The sequence below is a fragment of the Aptenodytes patagonicus genome, chromosome 6 (assembly GCF_965638725.1).
Source record: "Aptenodytes patagonicus chromosome 6, bAptPat1.pri.cur, whole genome shotgun sequence".
Classification (NCBI taxonomy): Eukaryota; Metazoa; Chordata; class Aves; order Sphenisciformes; family Spheniscidae; genus Aptenodytes; species Aptenodytes patagonicus.
Genome location: NC_134954.1, coordinates 5,147,376 through 5,160,520, shown reverse-complemented (window position 1 = coordinate 5,160,520; position 13,145 = coordinate 5,147,376). Strand labels below are relative to the sequence as shown.

Genomic DNA, 13,145 nt, shown 5'->3' with positions numbered 1-13,145 from the left:
GGCAAGCTGAGCTTGCTCACGTTTGTCTACAAGATTGCACAGTCATATTAGATTGAATATGAAAGACAAAATTGTCCCGTATATTCCTTTTGAGTATAATTCTAAAACCTACTGCTGCAGACTGACAACAGCAGAGAATCTATGTAATGCTCAAAATAATTAGAGATTTATTTTTAAATGCAAGCTAGAGACTCCAGATAGAAAACAAAAAGTATAGAAGAGAAGCAAACCAGAACACAGTTGGCCTTAGGATCAGAAGGATGCAGCCACGATGTTGGCCAACAAGACATAATATGGAGATACAGAGTTTTCTTGAAACTACTAGAAATGACCACTTTATTCAGTCAGACATCAGAAAAAGGTTCAGAACTTCATTTTTAAGTCCCAATGAACAAAATGTAAACTATACCCAGTCTATAGAATTAATCCAATGATAAAACAAGAGTTAAAATAGTAAATCATGGGTAAATCCAAGATTAGGAATATTCACTGACCTTAGTTTACCACTAAAAGCATCCCCAGACTAAGTTTGTTAACATTCATAAGAATCTTAGTATATACAAAATCACATTTGGAAAAAAACCCCACTTTGTTTTTCCTTTACTGCATTTCTGCTTGCCTAACAAAGATGCACAGCAACAAAAAACCCCCAAACAATATCCATTTCCCAATGCCAAGACTAAGAAACCCAGATGGATGGATGAAGACACCAATGCAGACTGGAGCCACTTCACAGCAACTATCAGCTTCTCCAAAATGAAAGAGAGTGCTTTTATGTAGCCCACACACAGCTTCTTCTAATTATGCCCACAGCTGTTAAGCAGAACTGCCTGTTCTCCATCAAGGTGACCCTGCCAAACCCACTGTGAAAGGAACAATATTTGTTCCTCTAAGAAAAAGTTCAAGTTAGTGGGGGGGGGAAATCCAGAGACCACTGAAGTCTGTGAAAAGACTCCCACTTGTATCACTGAGTCTTGGAGCAAAACACCAAGAACAGCCTCTACCTCCATACGCAAACCATGCTTCTATAATAGATGTAGTGTGAATGTAAGAAAAACATCTCTAGCTACAGTCAATAGATTGTAATTATCATTGTATTGTAATCAAATAAATTAACTATTTAATTAATCAAATAAATTAACTATTTATTTAATAAAGTGTTTTCTTCCTATTTTAATTTTCTTTGGCAGTTGAAACTTTTGCAAGAAGGAAACCATCCAAAGGAAAGCTGCATTGGCAGTACCTTCACAGAAAATAAAATAATCAGCATTCTGTATACATTTTAGCATAAAAATCTGAATAAATACTTTGTGTCAGTACTATATACTTTTTTAATGCAAACGAAATTAATCGTTATTGACATTCTCATCTCAAAACCTTTTGTAGCAATAATCAGAACCTAAGAACAACTATGTCACTGCCAACTTGTGGCCTAAAGACCAAAGGCAGTTAACCCTTCAGGCAGTGTTACCAAAAATGCCCGATATAGTACCAAGCATTTGATGGAAGGAATGAAAGATTCTGCATTGCAAAAGAGAGCCATCACCTCCAGAATGTTAAATACTGAATATAGTAATCTCAGCACAGTGCTACAGTCCAGGGCAAATTAGAGAGAAGCAGACAATACCAGGACAAAACACAGAGCAAAGTAGCCTTGAAAGGCATGATGTATTAGGGTGTCAAACTGAATCTGAAATTATGTTCTAAACTATTCTCAGGGTACTAGTGTCACAACGCTTCCATATTTTTTTATTTTCATAATTTTTCACATTAATGATAAGTGCAAACACATTATCAGTCACGTGGAATGAAGCCCTACTTTTAAATTCATAGCGTATGTGTTTTTATCCCTATAACACATAATTCAGGAATGCTGCATCCAAGCAAGCCCAAAACCTTAGACAATATTGTATGCAACAACGGACAGAACTTTTTCAGGAAAGGCAGATGAGAGAAATGGGGAACATAGTCTCATTCATTTGCATAACCAACCTTTATATAAATGTACTTTGGATCAAAACCCAGTTTCTGTTAATGACATTTTAACAGAACGCATCTCAGCTCTTCCAGTTTACTAATAAACTGTTGAACTAGTTTTCTTCTGCATGTAGAAGCGTTTCAAAGGCAAGAAGAAAAAGATGCACACAGAATTCCTGAATAATGGGCAGGAAGGGAAGTAGAAAAGGCAAAAAAACCAAACTACTAAAGACCATACTAGCAGTTTGCACAACATTTTCTAGTGCTGATTAGTCCATCAAAAGCATTCTCTCAGTACATTTCCCTCCAGACATCTGAAGGAATGCTCACCACACAATACTCCTGAAAGGAAATCGTGCCTCTCCTAGAAGACTGCCAAATTGTCTGTATGGATTCACGTATAATAATAATAACAATAATCCTAAACACAGGAGAAATGAAGAAAAATGTGTAGCACTGAGGACAAGAGGAAGAGACAGTGGAAATAAAGGAGAAACTAATTTCCCCAGTTATGCTAATTCTATGGAAGTCTTTGCACAATTTAAAATCTTGAACACACTATCAACATTGAACAAAACTGTATCAAGTACACCCGTGTCTCTTCTCGTACCAAGCACAATTGGTCCTAAACTGTTTATTACCTGCGCTTTAGTATCTGAACCAAGTTAGCATTGCTTTAAAAAATAAAGTTAAAAAAACCAACAAACCACCAAAATACTCAAAATTTAAGACATGAGTGCATTCTTTTTTTTTTAAGCACAGAGACTAAAGGAGACAAGTCTCAATCCAGTATTTCCAAAATACTTATGCACTATTTAAAGATACATAGCAGTATCCTTAAAGGCCAAGCGTGTACAAAGCTTAAAACAACTACTATTACATGTACTGTAGCATTTCAGAAGGAATTAACTAGACCACATTTTTGATTTAAGATCTCTAATCTGGACAAAAAAAATACAGCTTGTTGACATACAAGTACATGAGACCTGGATTTGAAGGAGTTGCCAATTCTAGTTGTCCATCCCATCTAACTTCCCCTACTGCACTGCTACTGAAGCAGAAATAGTTGAACTATGAACAAAGATGCTTCTGAGCTCTCAAGTTTCACTCCAGTATTTTTCATCCAGTCCAATATTTTTTAGGCAAACTTAAATGAACACCAGTTTAGGTAACAAAGGGCAGTAACTGCTTCAGTTGTCTGAACCTAACTTGTTTGTGTAAATAGAGGTTTTCCAACAGAATGATTTCATTGCTTTACAAAACTATTCTTTCCACCACGGTATTTCGTAGGTGCTAATTGGTTGTGGTTCTATTTTAAAAGATAAGCCTGTGGTGAAAGGCTTAGTGCTGCTTTGTTGTACCTATCTGGTGAACTTTTATAGAATAATAGAATCATTGAGGTTGGAAAAGACCTCTAAGATCATCGAGTCCAACCATCGACCCAACACCACCATGCCCACTAAACCATGTCCCTAAGCGTCTCATCTACTCATCTTTTAAATACCTCCAGGGATGGGGACTCTACCACTTCCCTGGGCAGCCTGTTCCAACGTTTCACCACTCTTTCAGTAAAGAAATTTTTCCTCACGTCCAATCTAAACCTCCCCTGCCGCAACTTGAGGCCATTTCCTCTGGTCCTGTCGCTTGTTACTTGGGAGAAGAGAACGACCCCCACCTCGCTACAGCCTCCTTTCAGGGAGTTGTAGAGAGCGATGAGGTCTCCCCTCAGCCTCCTTTTCTCCAGGCTAAACAACCCCAGTTCCCTCAGCCGCTCCTCATCAGACTTGTTCTCCAGACCCCTCACCAGCCTCGTTGCCCTTCTCTGGACACGCTCCAGCCCCTCAACGTCCTTCTTGTAGTGAGGGGCCCAAAACTGAACACAGTATTCAAGGTGCGGCCTCGAATTTTATTGCCATTATCAAGACAATAAGGACTTTTTTGGTTCTAATCTTCAGTAAATCTGTTTTATCCTACATCAACTACTATTTTTATGAAGAGACAGACGGAAGAATATTGCTATACATTTATTAAACATTTACAATAGAATTCTGGCTCTGCTTCTTGTTGCAAGCAGTCTGCTACTTACACTGAGCATACACCAAAACTTTGTGTGGAAATGATAAAAATTTACTGATTTAATTTCCTGGAAATTTGCCTGAAGAAAGTGCTGGTGATCAGGATCATAGAGCATGGCTGCAGTTTTAGAAAGATATTTAGAACAAGAGCTCTACTCGAGGGGGAGAGCTTTTTTCCAAAAAGTTTTGTTGGGTACCCGAGACCATACACAGTCTGAATTTAAAAAAAAAAAAAAGATAAAGTTGGACTTTAACAATCAGATGCAAGTCCCAGCATATGACTTTATGAAATGTATTTTAATCTGATATCATGCACTGCACATTCGAGCATATAATCTATTTCAAGACAGAACCATCATAGTCAAATGTGATGACTGGCATTCCTACAATTGCAGAAGGGAAAGATAACACTGATTGGAAAAAAAAAATTGAATTATACAGCATTTTTCTATAGTCTTATCACATCAGTTTCATTCTTATTACAATGTTCCATGGATTTGGCAAATTTCATAGACTAATAATAAAAAGTCCAGTCTCAGTAGAAGAAAACAGAAATGGGAACCCTTAAAAAGTCAGAGAACAGGTAAGCCAGATGCCTAGATATTTCCTAACTACACCGCAAATGTACCTATGACTAGCCCATACTTGACCATCTAAAAACTTCGAGTGGATGAGGATTTTTTTGTTTTGTTTTAAATTAGAACTGAAGAAATGCATATATAGACATTTTCACTGTAAGATATAAAAGGAATATCTATATACGTATACTTAAAGATACTTCTCTTTAATCGCAAACTATAAAGACTATCACCTACATGTTTAAAGAGCTTAGTCTTATGAAAAAGAGGAAAATTCCTTTGTGCAGAGACATGAACTTGCAAGGGATTCTTAACATTATTGAGATTGAAAGACAGACACTGAGAAGTTCAACTCACAAAAAATCCCAACACCCACCACAACAAAAATCCAAATCCACATCCCACTAATCAAGATATTTCTTCTGAGCAGAATAGCAAGTAAACAATAGAGAAGAGATATGGTTTACTGGGGTCACATTAAGGACGGCTGCTAATACTAGTATTAAACAAAAATGGCAGCCATATATTTTAACTTCATAGTAAAACCATATAGTTTAAATATCAAAGGCTATGATTTTTTTAAATCCAAAATTATTTTCCTGACTTAACTAAGGGAAGAATTATTGCAATTTGTAACCAAATATAGAATTACGAGACTAAGAATGAAAATTAAAAAAAAAAACCCACCAAAAAACAACAAACCACTTTGAAGAAAAAAAATTAATGCTGTTTAAACCAATTCTTGTTTGAGACAACAGCATATCTAAAACTGGGAATGGAAAGAATATAAATAATTCCTTTTAGTAAATGGACCTAAATCATTTTGACAGTTTGATAGTCTTAAAACTGATGCCTACATAAATCCCATAAACAAGCCTAGCAATTTCTTTTGTTGCATTAGATACTAATTATTATTATTTAAGAAATGTTCAGGATATAGCATAAAAATAGAATTGCAGTTCAGGAATGCCTGACTGCGGAATAAGCAGAAATGCAGTACCTTTATGGTGGGTTTAGATAACCCCTGTATAGGATTATAGAAGAGTAACTACTGAGCTTAAATTCAATGCATGTCTTAATACAAATCAGTTTTCAGTTGTGGACAACTGATACCAGGAAATTCTGTACTATGCCACTGATTGTTTTAATAGCTTAGTAGGGTACTAACACAGTACTTCGTAAGAATGGAACAACATTCCAAATCCGTAATGGTACATTTTGTGGCCTAAAAACCCTAATAAATGCATTTGTCCAACTAAAGGGGGGGGGGCGGGGGGGGGCGATCAATCGAAATTACTGCAATACTTTGTTGTCCAAGCTACAGAGCAACTGTGATGGTTTAAATGTCATAGTTGGGGGGGGGATTAATAAGGAAAGAGAGCCCTAAATTTTGATTGCGGTACCTGTTTTTACATCCATTTAACTATCTATTTCAAATTATTTTATGTAATTTTTTAGTCATGTTAAGTACCTGTTTCATCATCCATGTAATTGCAAGCAACTGTGAATGTCATGCTTTAGGGAAGAATGTATTGCATTCAACGGACAGTGCTCATTCAAGCTAATTATTTTCCAAACAAACTGACAGGGAAGAACTTCCTAATTGCTCGTTAGCACAGTAAATTTCACCTCATCCTTCGTGTCACTAAAGCAGGTATGATCAATTACATACTCTATATTACTTCCTTTGTGAAATAAGGCATCTGCTTATAGGCAAGCTTAACCTTTAAGCGGTTTGTTTAAGGAAATATTTTAAGAGTTCAGCTCTAAAGTCTTGCTTTTCCAAACTAAAGTGCTCCAGCAGGTAGGAGAAAGAGGTGCAAAATTAAAGCACTCCTGTGAAACCACTGAAAACAACATCTATATATATTTGATCACACCAAACTAAATTGGAAACAATATACAATGATACATTTTCCCACTTCACTTATCTGTGAGGCTTAAAAACTATAACTAGCACTGAAAACAGACACTACCATAGTCTTAAGAAATGCTGCTGTCTCAAATTGAAGTTAAAAATGTGACTTGGTATGCCACAGTTATCCACCAGTGAGATATACTTACTTAGGGATGCTATTTAATTTCTCTCTCATGTTTCATCAAAGGGCATTCTCCAAATCAGAGTATATTCCCTCTTAGAGTTGAAAACTTATCTTTGTCCAAAACCAACAAGCAGACAAAAAAATACCTACTTACCTATAGAGATGTAGATTACTTAAGGCTACAAATGAAAGCTGCAGGTGTTCCACACTGATACATGAAAGCCTTTAAAGTGTATACTATCTAGTTTTTTATATTATCATAATTTTGTCGTTGTTTGTATTTTTTCCTTGACAGTTTCAAAAAAACACAAACATGGCTCATTCTTGCAGATAACATTTCAAAACGCTTACTATTAACAGCTTTGAAGGATTTCTTTCTCAAACTCAGTGTTAAAAATGATGTAAAATGTCATCTAAAAACAACAGTAAAATAAAAAATATCCCTTACAATAAAGCTAATTTTAGACCCATTCCTTCCCAAGATCTAGTACTTACATAGGACAACATATTAATATGACTTTGTTAATTTTTAAAAATTCTTAAGACAGCATGAACAGTAACTAATTTACTATCTTCTGCCGACAAACCAGAGGGACTAAATGCTATTTTATTGATTTATTTGAAAGCTAATATTCTCACTATCTTCTAAGTTTTTCAGTACAGTTTGATTGAAATGGGACTGCTGAGATTGCAATCGTTTCTAGAACAAATATATTACAGGAATAATCTTGCTGTAGAAAATGTGTTGTTTTTTTTAAAGTTTCTAGCTTCACAATATTGAGGGACAGTTAGACAGAACTATGGTTAAAGAACAAAGGTGAACACAAAAATGAAGATAACTAGAAAAAGAATTACTTAACCTCTCCCTAATTACCCTAAAAGTCTGCTCTTCTGCCTCTCAGGTGACTCTCACAATAGATGCAAATTTAATAAAGCAAAAAGCTGTATTTACTTTAAAAATATGTTAATGAATTTTTCAAACTGGAAAAGCCTTTTCCTATCAGAATCTTGCCTCATCTGCTGCCTTTTTAAAACCATCTTCCAGATAACGACATGTTCTTCGTAATAAAAAATAGGATCACAGAAGGTGTGAAAGTAAAAGTGATGATGATTTGTCAAGATACTCATTTTCATATTTTGCCTGGTATTTCTCTGACAGACATAACACAGTGGTGTAAATTAATTTTCTGAGCAGAGATTTATGAATGGCGCTCCGCATTTTAAGGGTTGCAGTTACAAGTAGAGGCTTCTCTATCTTTTTCCTAATGAATGCTTCCTTGCACCCAGAAAGATAGACTACCAAGATTATGAAAAAGGAAAACAACATTGAGAAGATATTCAGTCAGGTTATTATTTTTGTTACGATTAAATGTTACAGCTTCACCAAATTTAAAAGAAATCTTTCAGATTTCTTAAGTTAAGGAGCACCTAAAGCCTTTGGCTGAATTCCCAAAAGAATCCATATTGACATGCAACAGATTAAAAAGGAAGCAATGTTTGATATGAAAAACGATCTCAATACCAGACAACATATACTATGTTCATTTCTGCCCTTTATTTTATCACTGTAATACAAAAATTTTGCATAACTGTGTGATGTAAATTTTACACATGATGCTCTAATAATGTGCTGTCAGTCCTATTAAACAGATTTTCCCTCAAGTCTTGAAGTTTTCAGAAGCTGAGAAATAGATTCTACAAAGTATTCTTTCCCTCTTGATTTCAGTTGCATTATAAAAAGATAAAATATATCCTAATGAATGTATTTTATACTCATTTAACTAATAAATTTCAGTGAGAAACAAACACCATTTTTATTTCTAAACATTTCTATTTTTTTTTTTTTTTTTTAGGTCTTTCAGCTAGCTAGAATATAAGCTTCCTTTAAGGTAGAAAAGGACAGTGTGAAGAGTAAGAAGTCAGTACATTGGCTTGTCAAATTTGTATAAAAAGCAAAAACATACAGACAGAGGACGTTTAAATATTGGCAACATCAATTCTTCTATTATACCACTTCATACTACTTTTTAGAGTATTGTAAGATTTTTTTGGCACAGCAACTTAGTTTGCTTAAGGGTTTTTTGTTATAAAAGCATTTCTTTTACTATAGTAGTAGGAAGGTAATCAAACAGTAAGCAATTATGAATATATGGAATCACACTAAGAGAATGATACCGCAATCCTCACGCTGCATTCTCTGAAAATTCTACGAGGAAACTTTCATCTGTTTCCAAAGATATGTCCAAAATACGGAAAATAATGAGCCTCATCTTTCCCCCCTCCTCACTCCCTTCTCAGTATGAATCATAACTTAAAATATAAAATGCAATAAAATTCCTACCTCTTTCATTAAGACTGTTTAGCACTGCCCTTTCAAGCTGTTCTTCTTCAGTAAGCCCACCTGTATAATCATAATAGCTCCTTGGCGTTCTGTATTGATAACCTGGATAGCCATAATACTCTGTAAAACAAATACAGAAAAGAAAATAAACTGCTGCTACTCAATAGGAGAGTGTCAAATCAGATATTATCTTTATGCTATCTTTCTTCCACAAATTATTTTAATTTGGGAAAGAAAAAAAATTATTAAGATTCAATTACTTATACAATATATGCCACGAATCAATTTCTAATTTACAAAGCCAGACTACGGTTACAGGAGAGAGAGAAAAACAACAGAAAAAAGATGGATCAAACATCTCAGTTTTTTTATAATCGTTATAAATAAGTGTCACAGTATTGCCATTATTAAGAAGTTTCACATAGAAATTGAAAGACACTTTTCATCAGCTCCTTCTAACATTTAATTGTCAATACTCAGGCACCTTATTAATGTTACTAGAAGAGCAACAACAAAACAGGTAGGCTTCAGGCTTTTTCCCACCTGTCTCTCACTTCCCCCCAGCGTCCATAAACAATACATGCCAATGTCATCATAAATTCAAGTAATGTTTGGTCCTAGAAAACACACGGGAAAAGATTCCTGCAAATTTTTGCAGTAATGTATACAGCCAATATTGTGCTATTGCACAGCTACATCTGCCCTGGAAAAAAACCCACCACACCGTAGATCTCATCTAATGTCACAATTACTGTATGTTGCCTGCACTACTGACAACCAAGAAATTCTGACCGTTTGCAAAGTTTGTCAAAATCAAGCACAAACAAACCATCATCCACCCAAACACATGGGATTTAAAAGAAAAAAAAAATTACTTGGCTAGAGAATTGAGCGAGACTCTCTTCCTTTTAATACAATCTGATCTTGCCTGAGCACAGAAAATCTAAACTGAGAAAAACTAAGGAGAAAAGTCCCATTTTTCTATTTCATTTTTGCATCTTCAAAACACAAAGCTTTGGGTGATACTTTAATTTCTCTTCCAGACAGCTGGACAGGGGATTTTGAAGTACCAAAGTACAGAAATGTAGCCAGTTTCTTCCAACCGATAGAAAATGTACAGAAGTTTTTCAAAATGAAATAATTAGATATATTTTTGTATGAAACAAATTCAGCATGCCATTTCTCTTTATCTTCAGATTATTAGCATCAGTGATAGCCTTGTGTTATCTCATTAGTTATATGGATTCCACGTAACCTTCTTGTGGAGTTTCTGTGATTAGTAACAAGCACAGACTATGAAGTGAGGACATATAAATAATTTCTTTTAAAAAATGATTGTGTTAAAGAAAAAAATCTCAAGCTCTAGAACCTTCAGACAAATAAAAATAGGAATACCCTATCTTAAAATTATACAGGAAAAGCAGGAAAAATTGAACAGAGTGACTGCACACTATTCTATACAGGAATATATATATTCCTTTGTGCATATTATACAAATATACCTACATATATTTTATATACACATGTATGTGCACACGGACGTATGTATTCATATATACATAATACACATACATAGAGGAAAAAAAATGTAATTCTGTCCATTTGCAAGTTTTTCCTTTTTGGAACATACAACTGACATAGGGATAATTTTCATACATCTGCAGTGAACACTTTGTATTATCCTCCAGTAACCTGAAATTCTGCCATTTCTCAAATGATCGGCAACTCCTCTGGTTAGAAAAGATCATTCTTATTTTTTAATCTGTATGAATTACAGTCATATTTTTAACAACCTTTGAAAGCCTTTAAGTCATACTGGCTACATTTAAGAGCCATAATTTTGCAGAAAAATAAAACTGACTGCAGGATACCATTTAGCTGTTATATATATACACTTTGGATGCAATCTTCATGTATTCCCCTCATTCCCCTCTGCATTATGTTAATCTGAATGAACATTTTCTCAGCTATAAATTTATTTTCTGGAGGCTTCAAAACTGCATGTAAGAAGACTATAAAAATTCTGGTACTAAAAGCATGAAATTATCTGATGAAAGAAAAAGGATGTCATTTTAAGTTTGTTCTATTACTGTAAATTTTTGTATGTTTGATGTTTTACACTGTCATCAAGTTCTAAATGCTCAGAAAGCCATAATCTTTTATTTTACAACAAGAAACAGTTCAGTAACATTGACATGTTCAAGGTGTTCCTATTAATCAAAATAAATGTCCTAATACTTTATTCATGAATTGCATTTAGAGAAAACCTAATTCAGTTATTAAATACTGAATGTGTTAAAATTACACTTAAAATCATTTTTTTCTTCTAAAGCTGTTTCCTTGTACTGTTTCATAAAATCTGTTCTGACCATAACTTCATCTATTTTTCTATTTAAATCGGTATTTAAGGGCAGATAGTAATAAATCAGCAATACCAGAAAATGAAAAATTAATCAAGATAAGGATGTACTGTATATGCATCATTAGCCTATGACACTAGAGAGAGTTTTCTTAATCCACAGATGGCCAAATTTGTTACATATATCATACACCAAGCAAAAGGGTAAATCTTCCACAAAGACTTCTGCAAATAGGATGAAAGACAATTGCAAAGTATATACACAGGGAATGAACGTAACAAATATACGTATTTTTTAAATTGCAATTGTAAGTCACTTTAGAGAAATGAATTTAGTACAAAAAAATATATATATAGTTACATCTAAAGCCAAGCTTGGAAGACAGGATAATTCAGGTTAACTCTCTCCTTTACCTCCCTTTTGTCCACAACAACTCAAAGCAACAGCATGGCTACCTCGGGGACTGCCCAAGACATGCAGTAAAACCCCAGACTTCTTTGTTATCAGCATACTGAAGTTTTTTTTCTTAGGTGCTATGTAGTCCCCCACCATGCTAGATATATTACATGAATTCTCTTCCCTTTTCCCTGCTTAGGAAGAGCTGGAAAAGAAAAAGTAAAGGGCTATTCATAATCTGCTCCTATTCCACAAGGGTGGTCTTTTACACCCACCCAAGCTCCAACCAGCTGGTGTTTGTACAGTGGCTGCAATAGATGATGGAGCTTAAATGTCAAGTACAAATTCTTATCTTCATTAGCCACTAAAGTACCTTTTCTGATATAAATCTTTAGAGTTTCCACCCACCCTGCTATACTGGAATACTGAAGGAAGACTTAGTCTTTATGAACGTGGAATAGAGAGCAATGCAAGCAGCACACCCGGGCCCTGGTGGACTGTGAACAGTACCTGTAGCCAGGAGAACGTCTTTAACTGGGCTGAGACTGCCAGCCAGATATATGTATGATGTATGTATGTATGTATATATATGTATGATATATGTATGGATATATTTGTATGATATATGTATGGAAACAGATAGCTCATGCTCACTACATAGTCTATGTTCACATCCTTCATTTCACAATATCACTTTTGTTTTATTTCTTTACTGGCCTTTAGATCAAGTCTTTTTTGACTTGAGAACTGGAATAATGGAGATCTTGCGTAAATATACTTTTAAGTTACAACAATCCTTGTTGCTGTTGGTAAGGAAAGTAGGTTAAGATCTTTTCGTTAGGAATTACAAAACAAATGCTTCAAAAATACTCAAGGGCCCATAATTTTGCTTGTGGGAATTATTTAACTTAATAATAAAATTGGAGGTAGATCATGGAAAGCAAAATCCATCATGGAGAATAAAAGCAGCACTAACTTTGGCTCACTGTGGCTCAGAGTAAGCACATCTCACTTATAAAATATGACTATAAAAAATAAAAAAATCCTGCATGACTAAACATCAGAAAACAGTGAGAATGATCAAACGTATGGAATAGCTTTCATATAAGCAACAATATAGACTACAGCTTTTCAACGAGAGAGAAAAGATGACTGTGGTGAGTATAGGACTGAAGTCTATAAAACCATAAAGAATATCAAGACAGTACGTAAAGAATGAAGGTCTGGTTTCCCTTCCCAGAGAAGAATTAATGTGCATCAAATGAAATTAGCAGCTAGCAGGTTCAAAGCAAACAAAAATGACAGATTCTACATCAGGAACTAAACTGTGAAATTCCTCTTCTGTGATGTTGTAGGTGTTAAAAAGAGTTCATGCC

At 34.7% G+C, this 13,145-nt stretch overlaps 1 protein-coding gene across 2 annotated transcripts in view; it reads right to left on the bottom strand.

Moving 5' to 3' along the window:
* Nucleotides 1-13,145, bottom strand: part of RHBDD1 (rhomboid domain containing 1) — a 55,253-nt gene that overhangs the window by 16,500 nt on the left and 25,608 nt on the right. For both annotated transcript variants that reach the window (XM_076340902.1, XM_076340903.1), the window contains exon 6: nucleotides 9,014-9,133. In XM_076340902.1, the coding sequence (XP_076197017.1) occupies nucleotides 9,014-9,133 (120 nt within the window). The remainder of the gene's footprint in view (nucleotides 1-9,013; nucleotides 9,134-13,145) is intronic.